This window comes from Lonchura striata, chromosome Z (assembly GCF_050655825.1).
Source record: "Lonchura striata isolate lonStrDom1 chromosome Z, ASM5065582v1, whole genome shotgun sequence".
NCBI lineage: Eukaryota > Metazoa > Chordata > Aves > Passeriformes > Estrildidae > Lonchura > Lonchura striata.
The window spans coordinates 9,981,460-10,000,117 of NC_140740.1; the positions used below are offsets into that span (position 1 = coordinate 9,981,460).

Below are 18,658 nucleotides of genomic sequence, written 5' to 3' on the forward strand. Positions count from 1 at the left end.
TTTTTTGGTTTTGGTGGTTTTCTTTTGGGGTTTTTTTGTTGTTTTTTTTTCTCTTTTTTTCTTTTTCTTTTTCTTTTTCTTTTTCTTTTTCCTTTAATTCCAGATAGTGCAGCTGAAGAAGCAGGGCTTCAAGTTGGGGATATTCTGATAGCAGTAAATGGAACTGATGTCACCAGCATGCCACATTCAGAAGCTGCAAATCTGGCAAGGAAAGGTAATTCTGAGATCACAATAAATTAAATGAACAGGTCAGATTTTCTATTGAATGTTCCAAGTACATCTAGACAAATGGAGTGATGTATGCAACAGAAATCTCAATCAATAGTTTAATGCTTTACTATTTCATACAGTAGTATTGCCGAGGTAACTTTTTTATCTAGACCTTGTTTCTCATACACTTTAAAAAATTATTACCCAAAGAGCATGTGACTGTAATGGTTTTGGCTCTCCTGTTACAAAGAAAGTGACTCAGAAAGCCCTGAAAGTGACTGCAGAGACACAAATGCCTTATTTACTCCTTATACTTCCTCAGGGAGACACTTCACATCTTCCTTCTGTTTCTCTGTTGCCAAGATCTGAAGTCTAGTCAGGAGATCAGAGAGTTTATTTCATGAGGCATCCTTTCCACCACCACAGAAACAGTCAGGGACATCACTGCAGTATATCCTTCCCAGAATTGTGATCACTAAAACCCAAACATAGCCATGCTTACATGCTGAAAATTAATTTACTGCTATTCCCTTATTTATCCCAGATAAAGATTTGACAAAGACTAATGGGAAATTCAATAAATTAAAATACTTTTACACAGCAATGACAAATTTAACTTGATACATACTGTGTTCTTTCATTATGGAGCTGCCATTCACACTGTTGTATTTAAGAGTGCTTTAGCAGATAAATCTCTGATTACTGGTATTTTCAACTCCTCAGAGAACACCCCCTGGACTGAATTTTGGCAGACCAGCAGCATTCCCAAAGTCAAGTGTCCCCCAAAAAGAAACCCAGCATATGTTTTGCAGATGAAATTGTGTCACAGTCACATTTCTTAATCTACCTTCAGGTATCGCCACCTGCTCTTTAGTGTTGATACAATCAGAATTTCAAACCTTTAGGGTAAAAATCATAGATATATTGATACTGTCAGCAAATACTGTGATTTTGCATCTCATTGATGATGAAGATAACATATTTTTTTAATCTTGCAATCTATCATCTCTTATGAGTGCTTACCTTTTGCAAATGATAACTAGATGCTTTAGCACAGGTTAGCTTCCAACTGCCACCCTCCCCAGTGAGGGGCACAGAAATGGTTACAATACTCCAAGGCATGGAAATTAAGAATTCTCAAGAGCCTATATAAAAAGACAGAGACTGAAGGTGCCCCTAAGAGCATTTTCAGCAATTTTTGATTAAACCTCAATTTATATACTCCCATTTGAGCAATGAAATTCAATTACTTCTCCTAACTGATAAAATAGACAAGTGCCAAAGATGCTGCTTGCAAAGACAGGTCACAAAAAATTGTTTTAGATGTGTCTTCAGATAGCTGACTCTATTACTAGTTCACAACACAAAATTAGTTTCATTCCTGAATTTATCTTAAAAGAAGGCTTGATTTAATATACTTCCTATCACTTCATTTAATATGCTTCCTTGCCTGCTCTGCTTCTTTTTACTTCTAGAAGCTACACTGGGAAGACATGGGCATGGTATAGAATACCACCTTCCTTCTCCTTAGCCTACATGGGTACTCAGAAATATTGACACATTTATAGTTCTGACTTATGTTTTCACATGTAATATTTTAGGTCCTGATATCCTGACTATGATAGTGGGATCAGACATCAGCCGTTACCCCAACACCCCCAAACCTACCTGCCGAGGATATCTGCACAAACGAACACAATCAGCAATACTTAAGGGCTGGAGAAAGAGGTGGTTTGTGCTGAAACATAATGGTTACCTGCACTATTACAAGCACAAGAAGGTAAGGAGAGTGACTGGTGAGGAGTCAAACTGTGTCCTGAATTATGAAGTGTAGCAGTTCTGTATTCAAATTTACAGATAATTATCTTGACTTATGGTTTTACAGCATTAACATCAATGCTACAGGGTTTTGCATGAACTGCACAGAGGAGACTTGTTGAGTGCTCTTCTACAGTTCTCTATGCACCTTACATTTCCAGCAGAATAGCTGGCTGTCTTGTTTCTCTGCATCTGTCATGGTAGACACAGGAGCCATCTAATCAGGAATATGCTGCAGAGCCACTGGGTATGCAACAAAACAGTCTGGCCAGTGCTTAATTTCAGCACTAGCTATTCTGGTGTCAAAACAAAACCAAGTAAAATACTTCATGCTAAAAAGATTCAAACATATAAGAAACATTCTTTTGGAGAGATTTCATTTTATCATAACCAGATCCATCATCAAACTTCTGAAATTTAAAAATGCATATCTAGTTATACTTTTAAACACTTTCCAGATTTTGATCAATTAAATATCACAGACTGTTAGATAAACTAGAGTAAGGATTAGAAGGTGCCTCATAATCTTACATTCACTAAGATTTACTAACGCTTTCACTTCTTCCTTTCAACTAGTAGGTTTCTTTTAATTCATTTGTTCCTCAACTACCTTATTTGTTGCACTAAGAAAATAAATACTTCAATCATACAAACTGTGCATTTGCTTTTTTCTTAAAAAGAGTAAATACATTTAAAGTACTGCATAAATATTTTATAGAAATAGCTAACTACTGCTTATTTTCTTGCATTATCCAAGACTAGTGCCCTTCAATTACTTTTTAAATTATTTCATGCTGTTTTTTTGTTCTCTGTCCTTGGACTCCAAAGAATACATTTCAGAATACTGAAATATTGAGGAGCTATTTTAGCAGATGAAAACACAAGGATTTTCTTAACTGCCTCATGTGTTTACAGGGTACTCTGAAGAGTTGTTTAGTACAAGAGAGAGAGAGAGAAAGATACTTAAAATAAATACAGTTCTTCACTACTGAGAGATCTAATGCCCAAATGAAATAAGAGGGATCTCAAGTGTATTCACTGGCACTTCTTCCTTTTGGTGTGATTTCTCTCAGGATGAAAAAAAAGGACTGCTCATCCCACTTTTTTTACTAAGGGAATTACAAATAATATTTTTTGTTTAACACAGCTTTTATGTTTTATGCCAGCTGCATGATTAAATTGGCAAGATTATGTTCCAGGTCTTACCTCATTCTGGTGGATTCACTTACTGTATCTAGGAAGTTCTTTGAAATAGTTACTTGAAGGCAAGAATAATTTAGGAAGAAAAAAACTTCAAGAAGAGCTGTCATTATCCAGCAAAATAGCCAGGGGAATTAATTTACTCATCTTCACTTTGTTGTTAAGAACATGAGCTTACACCGATGTATTTCCAGCAAGGCCATGCCTGGCTTCCAGTTGTATAAGCAGACAACTTGGCCTTTTATTTAAGCCTTAAATGCAGCATATAATGTTTTGTAGCTGAGAAAGGAAGGGGTGATTAATCTCTGCTTTAGTCCATATCAAAAAACACGGGGAACTAGATTTTCTCATCATTGTAATCTACAACCAGGAATTATCCATCTTGAATTTTTCTCTTCCCACCTAACTTAAAAAGATTTATAGAGTTTTCTGCATTTGACACTCGCATGTAATTGCTGCTCTTTTTGAGTCATCTCTAGCCAATCACACAGTGGTGAAGTGATAGCTGTTGGAAAATATTTAGTCACTTCCCATGCAAGGTTACTTTCTTTTCCCTCAAACAGATGCTGCCAACAGATATCCTTGACTCTACAATCCATATCAATAGCTAAAACATATTTTTCACCTCAGTGGTTTTAGCTTTGCTTGCCATCTCAGAGCAGAGATATTTTTGTGTTAGAACCTTGGTTTTGGTAAATTACTGAGATCAGCAGAAAAAAATTATTTATAATACTTCTGCCTACACTTGGCAACCATGGAGTTCCACCATATATTCTACAGGTCTGATCCCCTGTTGTCCAGAACACTGGATTTTCTCAAACATTCTAAATCCTTATTTTTCAGTTTTGTCCAGTTTGTCTCTTAAAGGAAAGATGTCTGAAAATTATGAGGAGACAGACATGAATGTACACTTAAATCCTTCCCTAAGGCAAGTATAAGCAGACAAGTTTTTTGTGCTTGAACTTAACACATTTTTCAGGGAAAGCTGAAAACACATCAACATAGTCACACACTGATCCTTTCTTTAATGTTTACTCCTCCAAAAGTACCGTTTGCTGCTCATCACAGTAAAGGGGCTTCAAAGTCACCACAAAATGTTTGTAGTGAAGACTTCAGTATAGCACAAATAAGTCTTAATCACCTTTACATGAGACCAGTAAGATAGAAAAAGCATTTACCTCACAGCAGCAGACCATAATTTCAATGTTAAATCTCTAAGGTGTCATCAGCAAGTCACTTTTAGAACATGACAGCTAACTTGAAAACCTTAAAATATGTTGCAGTCTTCAGGATAAACAAGTAGTGGTCTTGTGACTTCATTAAAGAAATGGAATAGAATTTCCTGGACCTAGGAACAAATGGGCCATTAAGGGGTTTAAAGACTGTGGAGCATGCATTCATTTATTGTGGGGGCATACCTGCTAGAGTGCTAACAGTGTTTGAAGCTTAATAGGAAAACACAAGGACTAAGAAGTCATTATAATAAAAAACTTGTGTCCTAAAATTCCTCATTACAAATATCCATTATGTAAGAAGTTCAACAAATATAATACTGGCTTTTACAAAACCACTAAAAGTGCCAGTGAAAGCCAGAATTTCCTAGTTTCAATTCATCATTGCTTTCTTACTAAGTAAGACTAGATAAATAATAAAAAAAATAATTTAAAAAACCACAAAAAACAACACATTTATAACAAGATCCTCTCTGGTTTTTATCTTGCAGTGTTTCTAGTTCTTGTTTCTAGTAATTGTTTTCAGCCCTTTGGACATACGTTGGCCCTGGTAAAGAGGATAGCAAGACAGATAACTAATCTAGCTCCTCAAAGGAAATTAAGAAATATCAAAGGAAAGGAAGAAACAACAAATGTGATTATTGTCTAGGAGAAACTCTAAAGATGCCTGTTTCCAACAGTAAAGTGTTATCAATGTCTCTCCATGGCAGTCTTCCTTTCCAGAAGTCAGAGATTTATTAATTCTAGTCAAACCAGCTCTATCAGGTCCTTGTATTATTTTTGTAATTTATTCCACTTCAGTGTCCAAATTCCCTCAGCTAAGAATGATGTAAAACTACTATATCAATAGTTAGAAATAAAGATCTAAAGAGTATGGTTTTTTTGCCAGCATGTAGTATGGACTCCAAGTAGAAAAGTCAAAAGAAGAAGCTGGAATAGGAAGGAAGTAGGAGCAGTTGCATTGGGAGGAATAGTTATGTTGAAAACTATTGCCCTAGAAAATAGCATGCTCTAGAGATTCAGCTGTAGTGAGAGACTGAACTCTGAATAAAGAGAAAATCAACTTTCATGTGTAGCCCCAAGTCTCAGAGAAACAGCCTTCATGATAGTTCATGCTGATAATGCTCTGAAACGTGTAAGAAAACTACAACATATATTCTTGAAAAGCACTCTTCCTGTGGCAGCATTGAAGGACAGGAATGTGCTTTTTGACAGACTTCATTGTAATAGTATGTAATAATGTCACTTTTAAAAAGAGAATTATGATTTGCATTTCTTAAGCTCACAAGATTAATGCCTCTAGGAAGCCCTTAGGCATAGTGGGAGGGCAGTGAAAACAAAGACATGCATTTCTTATCATCCACAACAATTACACCCCAACCTGGTAAATAGCTATTACATCACCTAAATCATTGCATATCCCTGTTTCCATTAGAATAGAAGAGAGAAGGAAAAAATGCTTTTAAATTATTTTCATTTCTGTGGTATATGGAGTCCATTTATTAACCCAAGAAAGAAATCCCCTGCCTGCCCTGTGTAGAGCCTTCAGAGCATTTCAATCTATGACAAATATTCAGTCCTTTGTTCTCTTGAACAAGCCTGTGTGTTCATTGCTAAGCCTAATCACTTTACATAAAAGGCTTAGCTAGAAATAGATTTAGGTCTGAGCCATTCCTCATGGAGGTATCACTTCTATTTGTTCTTCATTCTTGCTTGGAGCTGTATCACCATAGTCTGGAACCTGCCACTTTATATAGAGCCTGTGTATAATCTGATTTCTTAACGTTTACTATGATTTCCATGGCTATACAATGTATTTTTCAGTTGACATTTAAGAACCTGCTAAATCTATTTTCTTCAATACATCCTCTGTATTATTTCTATTGAGAAACAAGAAATAATGCTGGCTGATCATATAAATGTTAATTTTGGCTTAAAAAATTACATACCCTGAACCGGAGGAAGTCATACACAGATACCTTATTTGATCTGATTCAAGCTGTTCAAAATTTTAACTCAATACTTCTTTTTGTGAGGCTTGATCCTGCAAGCTGTTAATTACCTTTAATTGCAACAATTACTCAACCTCAAGAAAGAACCAACTGGACCAACTGGAATGTGAAGATTAACCATTCCATGAGAGTTTTTGATTGTACTTCATCTGACAGCCAATACTGTTTTGTATAGAATAATTAGGTTCTTCAAATCAGAGTGGCTTTTAAATGTTTTTCCATATTATTTTGTTCTTCAGTATAATTCTACTCACTCTAATTTATATGTAAATTATTTAAAGCAAAACAAAATGAAAAACTAAGTGAATTCATCTCTACTGGCAAAAAACTGTCATACGAGCTGTTACGGAGTCTAGAGCTGCCTGTTCACTGACAAATGCAAGCCCTTTCCTCAAGGGCAAAGGAAAAGATGTAAGAAAAAAAAAAACATAAAAAGCATTGGTCTTTTCTCTGCATTGATGTGCACAGCTCAAAGAAGGAGTAAATGTAAACAGGCTTTAGCTGTAATTTCCTTAAAGAATAAAAAAATTACCTACCACAAATACAGTGATCAGAAAAAAAGACATAGGGAGAAGAAGATTTTAGTGATATACTAAGATAGCAGCACCAGACCTCAAGGAGAATCTGGTCAGAGAAAACCAGAAAATAATAGATGGTGAAAATGCCAGGGAGGGTTGTGGACACATCAGCTATGATGAGAAAGCAAGGCAAATAAGAAATAAGCAAAAAGAAAAAAAAATCAGTTTCCTGTCTCAGTTAAGATATGTCTATTTTAAGAACACTGAGGGACATCCAGGAAGACATTTTTGAAAGATAGTCAAAATTTGGTCATGCCACTACTGACCTGAAACCAATCTGAACCAGTGCCCTCAGGGCAACTGCCTCACACTTCCTACTGCCAGACTCCCAAGATAGACAATACTTCATTTCCTGCTTTCTAGCACTGTTCAGTTTTCACATTGTCTTTTAGACTCCTTCTAGGATTTGATATTGTTTTCTGTAAAGTTACTTTCATTCCCTCTTGCTAGTAGTTGCAGACTCTTTTCTGTATTGCTTTCAAGTTCATTCCATAGTTACTCATGTCATTACTTTTTTTTTTTTTTTAATTGCTAATAGCATGAAATGTGCATTTATTTCCTCAGATGCTTCTTAATGATACATGAAGAAACTTAATTTGTATAGCAAATATAACTGTGCTTGAACAAAATTTGACTACTGTGAATCACTCAGGAAATGCTATTAGTGGCATTACTGGAATTCTGGAATGACTTGGCCCAATTAAATAGGGCTACATGATGATACATGCCTTAATGAGCATTTGATACCATATAGGAAGGAGACATCTAACTTTCTCTTTTTATTTCTTTCTGATTTCAGTTTCGCATCATTATATATTGTTTAATACTCTAAATTGTTTTTCAGAAACATTTAACCTAAAACTCATCTTAGGAAATCATCTTAGGATCATTTAACCTAAGATCATCTTAGGAAAACCAGCAGTATAGGAATGGTTACTTCAGATGTTTCTCCTGTTTATAAAATAGCATGTATCAAAGAAGCACCTATTTCCTGCCTTCTATCTAGAGAACTTCATCCATGTTTGATACTGAAGACTGCCTAGAAATCATAAACTAGATGATCACAACCTTGAAGTAAAAAAAATAATTTTAGTTTAGTGCAGAATGGGACAGTAGTAGCTAAAGTCTGAGTTAGTTCATTTAAAATCTGTACAAAACATATGATCATCTCAGGCAGCATCACATAGGTATATTGGGTTCCATAATGGCAATATCATCAATGGGTTGAACTTCAGTCTCAGGCATAAGAAATTACTTTTGTAATTTTTTGTTGTTTTTCTTGGCAATATACCTTTGGCACGTCTTGTAGCAAAGGAATATTTGCCAAAGGAATGATCTCTCATTCATGAAAGCCAATGAGTGAAAAACTTGTGGATGTGACACATAGGCCATGGTGGTGGAAGTGAACAAGGTAGTGCTGGGGTAATGGTTTGACATGATCATTATGGAGGTCTTTTCCAAGCATAACAATTCTATGATTCTCTGGTCTAGGTTATCAGAATTAGGGGAGCATGGCTCTCTATTGTTCAGTGAAGGGCATTTGGTCTTCCTTTAAATGCCTCCAATCCATCTTATTCCATTCCTAGATGTATTTGAAACACAGAGAACATAAATTATTCCTGATGCCAGAGAACTTCTATTTACATTAATTCTAAACTCCACAGAAAGTGTTTACAAAATAAGTTTATAGGGATGTGTAGTAATAGTGATCAATCATTTCAGTATCTAAAGTGACCATTTGCCTTCAGGACCATGGAGAGGATCCCACTGAGTAATACCTCCTTGGCAAAACACGGGCTGTGCTATGCTGAAGCAATGGGATTCAGACCTGAGTACACGTTTTGATTATGCTGTCTTTGCAATGTTATTTTGTGTCTGAAGGCATTATAAGTAATGTAGTCAACACAGCACTGTCAGTTTGCAAGATTGCTTTCATCTTCTTCAGTTTTACATTAAAAAACTTTAGTTTGGCATTAAAATTAGGAAGGCAAGGAAGTGTAGACATCAAAGAAATGTATTCATGAAAATTTATTGATACTGTTGTCATTATTAGGGACTGGTTTTATTCCCACAGAAGAATTATATGTAACGAAGTGATAATTACATGTGCCAGTGAGAATAAAATCAAGTATTTAACTATTTAATTCCCATAAGTGAATTTTGTTCAAGGAAAGCCCTTTATGTTTATTTTTAGACTAAGAAAAACTTACATGAGGCAATTACAGTTCAGCTCCTTCTGACAAAATTTAATTCATTCCCAACAATCAACCAATTTTATTCTATGAGACTCCACCATCTGTGTATTTTGCAAACTGCACTCATGCTTTTCAGAGGCCCCAGAATTAACTTTCTTTTTTCATTTTATTTTCACCAAATTTGATGCAATTTTTAGAGCATCAGTCACAGACTGTCAAGGAAAAGGGGCTGACAATATTTTTTTTAAAACACAGCCAGAGTTCACTATCCAGATGTGTGCATTTTTGTTTTGAGTTATGACATGTATTTAAGGAGAGCTGGGCTAGGAAATTGTAGGGATAAACTGCTTCACCTTCCTATGTGCATAAAGGAGCTTAATGGCTCTTTGTTGCTAACCACATTAAGATATTGGCAGTGCCCTTCAGTCTCAAAGAGCTTTGATACAATCAGAAACAAGCAAAAGGGTTTTGAAGTGCTCTGCATTGAAAGTTATCTGAATTGTGTGGGAAGGTTTATGAACATAATGATATTTACAGCAGCTTTGCAAAGGAACTGAAATTATGCTCGCTATTTTCAAATATAAGTCTTTTTTGCCTGTATCTACACATATAAGGTGAGTGTTCCTGCATAAACCGAACTGCAACCACTGCATTGATTATCAGAGAGACCCAAGATCCTAAATTCTTCAGTGCACCTTGAAAATCCTGGTATCACTCAGCTGCAGCCTCAATGTTTGAAATATCTACACATTCCTAGAAAGTTTTTTTGCATGCAGATATAGCTTCTGATGAACACAAGAGAGCAAAAAATTATTTAAAGGGTGTTTGATTAGTTTCATATTAGTTCTGAACTTCGGGCACTCTTTCTTTCTAATTGCAGGATGAAGGGAAGTGCAGACCCCTGGAAGTAACAAAGCTGGAAGGAGCAGAAATTGGTGTCGACACCAGTCTGGGTAAACCATTTGTTTTTAAATGTATACCTCAAGCTGGAAACAGGATTTTCTACTTCTGTGCAACTTCCAATCAAGAAATGAAGAGGTAAGTAATCTTTCATTTTAATGGCTTCTGTTTTGTTACACCAGTGTGGAAGGAAGGAGATTGAATCTTTGGAGGATGTTACGTACCTTGATCCTTAGGAAAAAATTAAAAAACTATCAGCAATTTAAGGGAAGATAATGTTTCTATTTCTCAATTGCAGAAGCTTCAAAAATTATTTTTCAGTTTCATAGATTTTTTTTCTTTGAATAAAATTTTTAACATTCACATTTTGTTACACCCCTGATTTCTTGATTTATCCTGAGAACAAAAATTTCACCCCTATTCTCATGCCTTCTCTCCCACTTTTATATCAAATGGAAGTGTAAATTTTCCTGTGGATGTAAACTCTCTTATCAGTTTCTCTTCTGCCCAACAAGGACAGTGCTAGTAATAAATACAATCCCATCTTCATCTCCCTTTCTGTCATTCTGTCACATTTTTATTTTAGTATTTTAAAATGCAAATGTGCAAATGTATGTTGGTTCTGATAAGAAGCAATGTCTTCAGGTTTGACACTGAGTTGGAATTTAAAAATACTGCTTTGCATTTCTCAAAGACAACAGGTGACAAAACAGACTAAAATCACCCATAAAATGAGCAATGGAGCATAACTTTCAAAAAGTACTATGATCAAGTCTTATTTTCCTCTTTGTTTTACTGTGAATAGTCAGAAAAATAAAGCTGTGAATTAAGTTGATAGTTTGGTATTCATACACCCATTTTTTAATATCATCTTGCTACTTAACCCACCATTGTAATAGCAAAGAATTTTCCATTTCCAGATTTTATATCATCCATAGCACAACCGAATAACTTTGCCAACAAATAGCTTGCTTTATTCTGTAGTTTCCAGTTTAAGGGGTTTTTACATTTCCCACTAATTCATTGTCTGCATTATATCAAAGACAAGGAGACTAATCAGTTAGCCTGACAAGTTGAACTATATTTGAATTATATATTTTGCTATATAGATTCCCTTGTCTGCAATATTGCCTTTATTTATTACAATGTGTTATACAGCAAGCTTTGAGACTTAAATTTTTGAGAGTCAGCAATGTTTATTTAGATTTAATCTGTTCATTTTCTGATTTAAAGCCTTGAATATGTCCTAAAAATTGTGCATCCCTTTAGATGCTGCATATGTCAGCAAGAATTAGAAGAGGCAGTGAAGCATATTTGTTCTGACCTACCAAACTAATCTATTCTCACTTTGTGTCATATTACAGGTGGCTGGAGGCTATGGATAAAGCAGTGCATCCCATCCATCAGGTAATGCTGCATTTAGGTGAGAAGCATGTGTCCAGCAGATTGACTGAGAGAGAGAGTAGCTGTGTTTGTACATGGTCAGGTGCAGACAACAACATGGAACCTGCACACTTTTGTTCAATTGGGCTGTGAACCACTCCAGATGTAAGAGCCATATATACAGAATTGTGATTCAGCTTTGCTGCAATATGGTGATTTAATCAAAATGCTCCCTTTCCAGATATGAGCAGATACCAACCAAACCTTTAGGCTGGTTTGGAAACATAACATAAAATTAGTGTAGCAGGCAGAAAGCAAGAGTAGAGGTGACTCTCATAAACTTGTGTTAAGCCTTAGGTAATACTGTTCAGGATTCAAGAAGAGAAGGGTCATATCTTCCCAAGTATTCCTAAGTATCCCAGCAGAATATTGGGTGGCAATGAGACATGATTGCTGAGTTCTTATTTCCTGTGTTTTCAGAGATAAGAAAGATAATATGTTGATAAAAATTGACTTATCCATCTCTTTACACTGTTATGGTTTTTGCACCTATGGCTAGGAAAAAATACGGCCATTATTGATCTTGAGCTGCTACTTGGAGACCTTACTCATCCCAGCATAATTCAGTATCAGTGGCCTCTGGCTGACCTTTGAATAGGGAATTGATAAGCCAGTTTCAGTATTTCCAGACACAGAGGTCAAAAACATTTTAGTCTGCCCTTTTCTGGCCCTGTGAGTCCTTCTCTCCTGCTGTAGACAGACCATCTTTATAAAAATATGAAAATTGCAAGGTACAGATTAAACCTGCATTAATGAGTGAAAAAAAAAAAAATGAGTAATTCCTTCAGCGGCATTTAAAGTTAGGTTTAAAAACAGTGAATGGTGTTTCTTGATGTTTTAATACCTTTTGCACTGAAGTAAAATTGATCAAACATATTTATTTTGGCTTTAGCTTTCACATGAGGTTATAAGCGCAAAACCAAACTTGCTTCCAAGTATACTCTTCCTGAGCATTTCTCAAAAGAATATGAAGGAATCCACACACTTGAAAACAGCAAAAATAGATCAAATAATTGAAACTGTGTACCCTAACCTGAAGAAACAATAAAACAGCCTGAGCCAAAAAGGAGAATAAGGCTTACATAGACAAAAATATACCAGGAGTCCTTCTTTAATGTGGCATGCATAAATAAGCTGTTATATGAAATTTTCAACATTAGACATACAGAAGGATCATTCATGCATTCATCCATTTACAATACAGTAAAGAAAGGGAAGGGAAGTTCTGACAAGGGAAGGGAAACATTTTGTGTGTGGTAGTGCTTCATCCAAGTCTGAATGCAATATCCCACTGTCAGGCACCATATTTTCTCTGAAACTCAGAGAGCAGATGGTGAGTTTTGTCTTGCCAGATTATATAAAGACTACTGAGGTCAAGCAATCAACATGGCAATTTAAAAAAAAAACAAACTTCACACAGCTGTGAAGTAATCCTTTTTGTACCTACAAAACATGTAATGAAAAATAAAATAGGTGCAGAAAAGACAAATCATTATTTTAAGAAGAGAGTAGACATTTGGATATTTTCTATCACATACACAGTTATGTAATTTCATTTTCAGCATTGAATTTTGTTGTAACTTAACCCCAGTAGCAGCTCAGCCCCACACAGCTGCCTACTCACTAGATCCCAGTGTGAGAGGGGGAAAGAACCAGAAGACTAAAAGTGAGAAGACTAGTGGGTTGAGATAAGGGCATTTTAATAGGTAAAGCAAAACCTATACACAGAGGAAGAGCAAACCAAAGGATTCATTAACCCCTTCCCATGGCTGGGCAGGTGTTCAGCCATCCCCAGGAGAGTAGGGCCTCATCACATGTAATGGGTACTTAGGAAGAGAAATACCAAACACCAGACACCACTCTGAACTTTCTCCCTCTTCCTTCTTCTTCTCCAAGTTTCATATGATGAGCATGTTGTATGGTCTGGGATATTCTTGTGGTTGGTTAGGGTCACCTGTTCTAGCTGAGTTCCCTTCCAGCTCCTTGTGCATCCCCAGCCTCCTCACTGGTGGAGTGAAGGGTAGAAAGCCCTTGGCTCAGTTCAAACCCTCCTCAGCAATAACTAAAACATCCCTGTGTTGTCAACACTGTTTTCAGCACAAAACCCAAACACAGCCCCATACTATCTACTGTGAAGAAAATTAACCCTATTCTAGCCAACCAGGACAACTTTTCAGAATATTTTCACAACAAAAGCTAACTTCTTAGTAGAAGACTAGAGCTTGTGTCTTTTCATACTGGCATGTCCTCCTTAATTTTTTACCAGAGCAATTCATTACATACTTACTTTACAGAATCATGTGTGGGTAGATGTCACACTGCATAACACTACACTCCCACCATTGGCTATCAAGAACCCTGAGTGCCTGGGGCTTCTCCACCAGCTGGACAGGAGCAAAGATGTCTGGATTCAGCACTACTGCATTCTAAAGGATGGTTGCTTGTACTTTTATGCCACTCTCCGGTCTACACCTGCCCAAGGTAAGGATGGCTGTAGATTTGAATTTACTATTGAAGTAGAAATGCTTCACTGCAGTTTCCAAGTAGAACTTTTACCATTAATGGGAGTTTCTTATCAGAAAATTCATGCATTTCTATGAAGGTAAATGAAGGAAAACCAGACTCAATCTCTATTTATTCACTAGCCACCTAATTCCTGACCCCAGTCTTTTTTCCTTTTCCTACCAGGTTTTTATTTTTTTTCTTTCTGAAATGGAGTATTCTACACACATTACCTTAGGAGCAGTTATCAGAAACAAGATCCACCCTTCTAAAGCACTTTATGATGGGTTGAGGCAGTCCCACTGATGGCAGTCTCCTGAAAGCTGTCAAATCCTGCATGTTAGGAAGTATCCACAGATATCATAAACTCTGACTGGTTGCCCTGAAACTACCAGGTTTTCACATTACCTTGTTAAAGCTATTCCATCTTTCCATATGCAGAAGTTTCCTACTGCTGGAGAGCTTGTGGTCTTTGCAGATAAAGCTGCCATCTCTCCTGCCACAGCAGGAGAGGGGGCTGCCCACTCTCAAAGCAGCAAAATGATGCTAGTGTGGTCAATTGCAAGCAGAGCTCACTTCACACACAGAGAGGGGATGGATGAGGACCTGCAAGTCCTCCTTCCCTGTGCTAAGGAAGCTGTCAGACAGAAGAATCAGAAAGAAAATAATTTTCTTTTTGCTTGCTAGCCAGTCTTTGGACAAAAAGGAAAAAACTTTTCTTAGACCTTATGCTATTATGATCAGGCAGAAGGTACGCCACTTCCTGTCATTTGCATAACACTCTTCATCTGCCAAAGGCCATACTTACAAAATGACTAGGGATTTCCTCCTTACATTAAACCAAAGCTAAGGTTTTCACAGAGAAAAACAATGAATTATTAGAAATCCAGAAATTAAGTTTTATGCATTTATGACCCTGAAGCTTATGTTCCTACTGCCAAATATTTTCTTTGATGTTTATATATACTACCACATAAAAATTCTTTTATATGGTAGTATTTTTTTCTTGTTAGTGCATTTCTTTCCCATTTTTACCATATATTCTCATTCTATCATTCTCAATGCTAGAACATTTAGTGCTGTTGTGCCTAAATGTGAGACTCACCAAAAATAAAAACCCTGTTCTGCACATTTTTCTGACTATTCACTGTGAATGTATAAAGTGAACTTACACCTTAAGTTGCACTGAAGTGAAGTCTGAAGGGAAAAAAAAATAAAAAGAACAAAACAAAAAGCAGTTAAAATGAAAATGTCCAGAAGATCAAGTTCTGTCTAATGCCTCTCCTTCACAGCTGGCTAATGTGTCCTGCAATGACACCTCAGTTACTAATGGCAGCAGAAGTAACAAAACCTGATTTTAGGGATTTTTTTTTTAATGTTAAAATTCATATCCCTTTAGTTTTTAAAGGAATGAAAAATAAAGTATCAGTGACAAAACCAAAGAACTTCCAGAGAACTTTACAGTAGCTTGAAGCAGCCTCATTAATTGCAGTCAAAAACTAGGAAAAATATTTTGTCATGTCTTATTTAAAGAAAAGTTAAATAAATCTCTGTTGCTCATCATTTGATAGATAGGAAGCCTGTTTAACACTGTTGAAATCAATTTTCATAAAAGAAATGGAACTTTCAGATTTTTAAATGTAAAGTACTCTGTGAATACACCAATCTGAAAATCCAGTTTGCCAGATTTTTTTGTATGGTTATAATTGACAGTAATTATATAAATGGTATCTGCAATATGCATAAAGCATGCTATTTTATTCTATCCAGGTGGCCTTTACCTGCAGGGTTATATTGTGAGTGAACAGTCCCTGGGCTCCAAGAGATCTGTCATTGAACTCAAACCTCCATCTGAAGAATTTAAAACTTTTTACTTGTGTGCAGAGAATGTAAATGAAAACAAAAGGTAAACCAAACATTTTTCATTTGTCTTTTTTTTCCAGTTTATTTACCAGACTTTAGGAGACCAGGAACTATGTAGCTTGGGAAGATCTAGTGACAGCTTTGCAGTCTGTTTTTACTTTTCCCCCTAGATTTCCCTTTAGCAATAGCCTTAGTCAAAATGTAGTTAAACATTGCTCTGGTTTGAAAGCAAAACCAGTGATAGACTCCAAGTCAGAAATACAGTTTATTAGGAAAAGGGAAAAGAAACAAAATACATGTAATAATACAAAATAAAAAACACTGACAGAGTCAGAATACAACCTGACACCCCTTTGGCCAGTGTGTTGGTAGCAGTCCAAATTGGAGTGGCTGCAGCCCTCCCGGAGTGGCAGATGTGGTTCTGTTGGAACAGTGATTCTGTAGAAGGGTGTAGTCTTCATCTGAAAATCCAGTGGAAAACTCCAGCTGTTCCTATTGGGAACCTGTGGAAAGGCTGCCTCTGATGTCCCCAAAACCCAGATTATATCCAGTTAGGAATGCTTGGCTCCTTCCTCTGGGCAGAGCATCTCACAATGGGAAATTATAGTTCTTATCAGTCATGCAGTGACAGTCAATAGCCCATTAACAGCAGCTGTCTCCCCTGAGAGAAGCTTATTTGTGAAAGAGCTAAGGAAATCTGCTCACTTAACAGAAGACAACTGCTACACAGATGGTAATGGAATACATCTTGCTTCTCAGTCCAGGACAAGCATATCCTGGAACATGTGAGCCATCAGTTCTCTTCTTTTCAATGCTGGAACAACAGCAAGGCCGGCTTGCAGAGGTTTGGAAATAAAGCTGGATAAGGTGTCTTTCACAATGATGTGTGGGTGATTATAACAAACACAAAAGCTATGGCACTTCTCATTAGTGAGAGTGGAGTGTATATGCTTCTCATTCCCAAGAATTATTGACTTATATCAATGACCATTGTAATTTAACTAATTTAAGCAAATTAGACAACAGAAACACATTCTGAAGGTAAATTCCCTCACCATAATCCAGTCAAGTTCCCACATCTGTGGGAGTTTTACCTAAAGCCTATTAATTACACTACCTAGGCTTTAATGAACAGAAGACAAAGCCTTTCAGTATGTTGTAAAATTGCTCTTAAGCTATATTGTTTCTGTAGCAAACTCCTCCACCTTCTGCATCTCTCCAATCCACTGATTATGAGTACACATAGTAATAGAGTTGAACTCCACTTATGAAAGGTATCTGTCTAAGGGCAGAGAAATGCATACATAATACTTGATCAGGGACAATTGTTGTTCTTTCATTTCTTCTAGGTGGATTACAGCTTTGAAAGCTTCAATTAATAAATGGTTACCCCTACACCAGGCAATCCAAGATTTCATGAACAAACCACTAGAAGAGACAAGGATGTGAGAAGAAAGCTCAGATTTTCCCATTTCTGTTTTGCATTTAAAATTCCATACTATATCTTTTGAGCCGTGTCAAGAGATACTCTAGTAGCAGCTAATCTTTAGTATTGCTATACATTCAGAACTTTTGGAAACATTAAAAAAAAATGCAAAGCAATGTTGCCTTCTTTGTCACTGTATTTTGTGTTTCTACTTCAACTCAGACCACACATAGAGTCTACTTTACAGCTGTGATGTGACATACATTCCACATACATTTTGTAGTTCCTGCTGGGTTTTTTTGGTGGGTTTTTTGGGTATTTTTGAGTTTGGGGGCATTATTTGCAAATGCAGTCTTTGCAAAATGTTCTGATTTTTCATCCAGATGATTTGTATGTAGGTTTGCCTATAAGTTTCTAGGTGTTGTGGTGCTTGAGACCAGCTGGGTTTACTGAAGGGTTAGCAGCTACATACAATAATATGGAGTAAATACATGGAGTAAATCTGTACATTTTTGCTGTGCTATTGTACATTCTATCTAAAGATTTCATTTTATGATGATTTTGATTTGGTCATCTGTCATCACATCACAGCACATTTGTGAACAGAAACCAATTGAAGAATCAAAGGATGCTGTTTCCTCCAAAGTTAGCAGTAAAAGATAGCAGCATAACTCTTCCTATTAATAAACCTGGATATTCAGTTTCCAAGCTTATCAAAACACTAATTCAAGCAAAATTACAAAAGTTAGTTCAAAGATGCACCCAAGACAAAGAAAAAAACCTGCCAGTCTGTGAAATTGTAGTTAGAGAAGCTGTGATACTTGCTTTTCTTGCTTTTTCAAATCTTAAGATTGTTCGAACACACTAGAAACTCAGCTACTCACTTGCTGAGTAGCTTGTTACCATTAGGCAGGAAAATATCAATTGCAATACAGAAAAAAAGCTAACAAAAAGCAAATGGTGCTCCCCCAGCCACTACAAATGTATTTTTATAGGAGACAGATTCATTAGCTCTATATGCTTGAAGCAGTAGTATTAAACTGTTCAAATTATATGCTACAGTGACTTGAGTGATTTATTTCAAAAATAAGAATGGTTAGTTAAACAGTCTAAGAACGTGTTTGCTTTGTATAAATCTGTGTTCTGAGGTAAAATGCACAACTAGATTTGAAAAAAAGGAGTCTTCACAACTGTATTCTTCATTCTACAGTGTTTTAAAAATTTTGTGTTCAGAAATACAATTTGCATTTCTGCTAAAACTCCAAGAATAAATAATGAA

The 18,658-nt window shown here is 36.2% G+C and overlaps 1 protein-coding gene across 1 annotated transcript in view; it reads left to right on the top strand.

Annotated features, from left to right (window-relative positions):
• LOC146763615 (uncharacterized) overlaps positions 1-17,901 on the top strand; it is a 38,627-nt gene extending 20,726 nt beyond the window's left edge. The window contains exons 6-12 of the mRNA XM_085567809.1: positions 104-214; positions 1,812-1,990; positions 10,126-10,283; positions 11,510-11,552; positions 13,883-14,069; positions 15,861-15,996; positions 17,303-17,901. Coding sequence (XP_085423935.1) covers positions 104-214; positions 1,812-1,990; positions 10,126-10,283; positions 11,510-11,552; positions 13,883-14,069; positions 15,861-15,996; positions 17,303-17,402 — 914 coding nt within the window. The 3' untranslated portion in view covers positions 17,403-17,901. The remainder of the gene's footprint in view (positions 1-103; positions 215-1,811; positions 1,991-10,125; positions 10,284-11,509; positions 11,553-13,882; positions 14,070-15,860; positions 15,997-17,302) is intronic.
• The last annotated feature ends 757 nt before the right edge of the window (positions 17,902-18,658 follow it).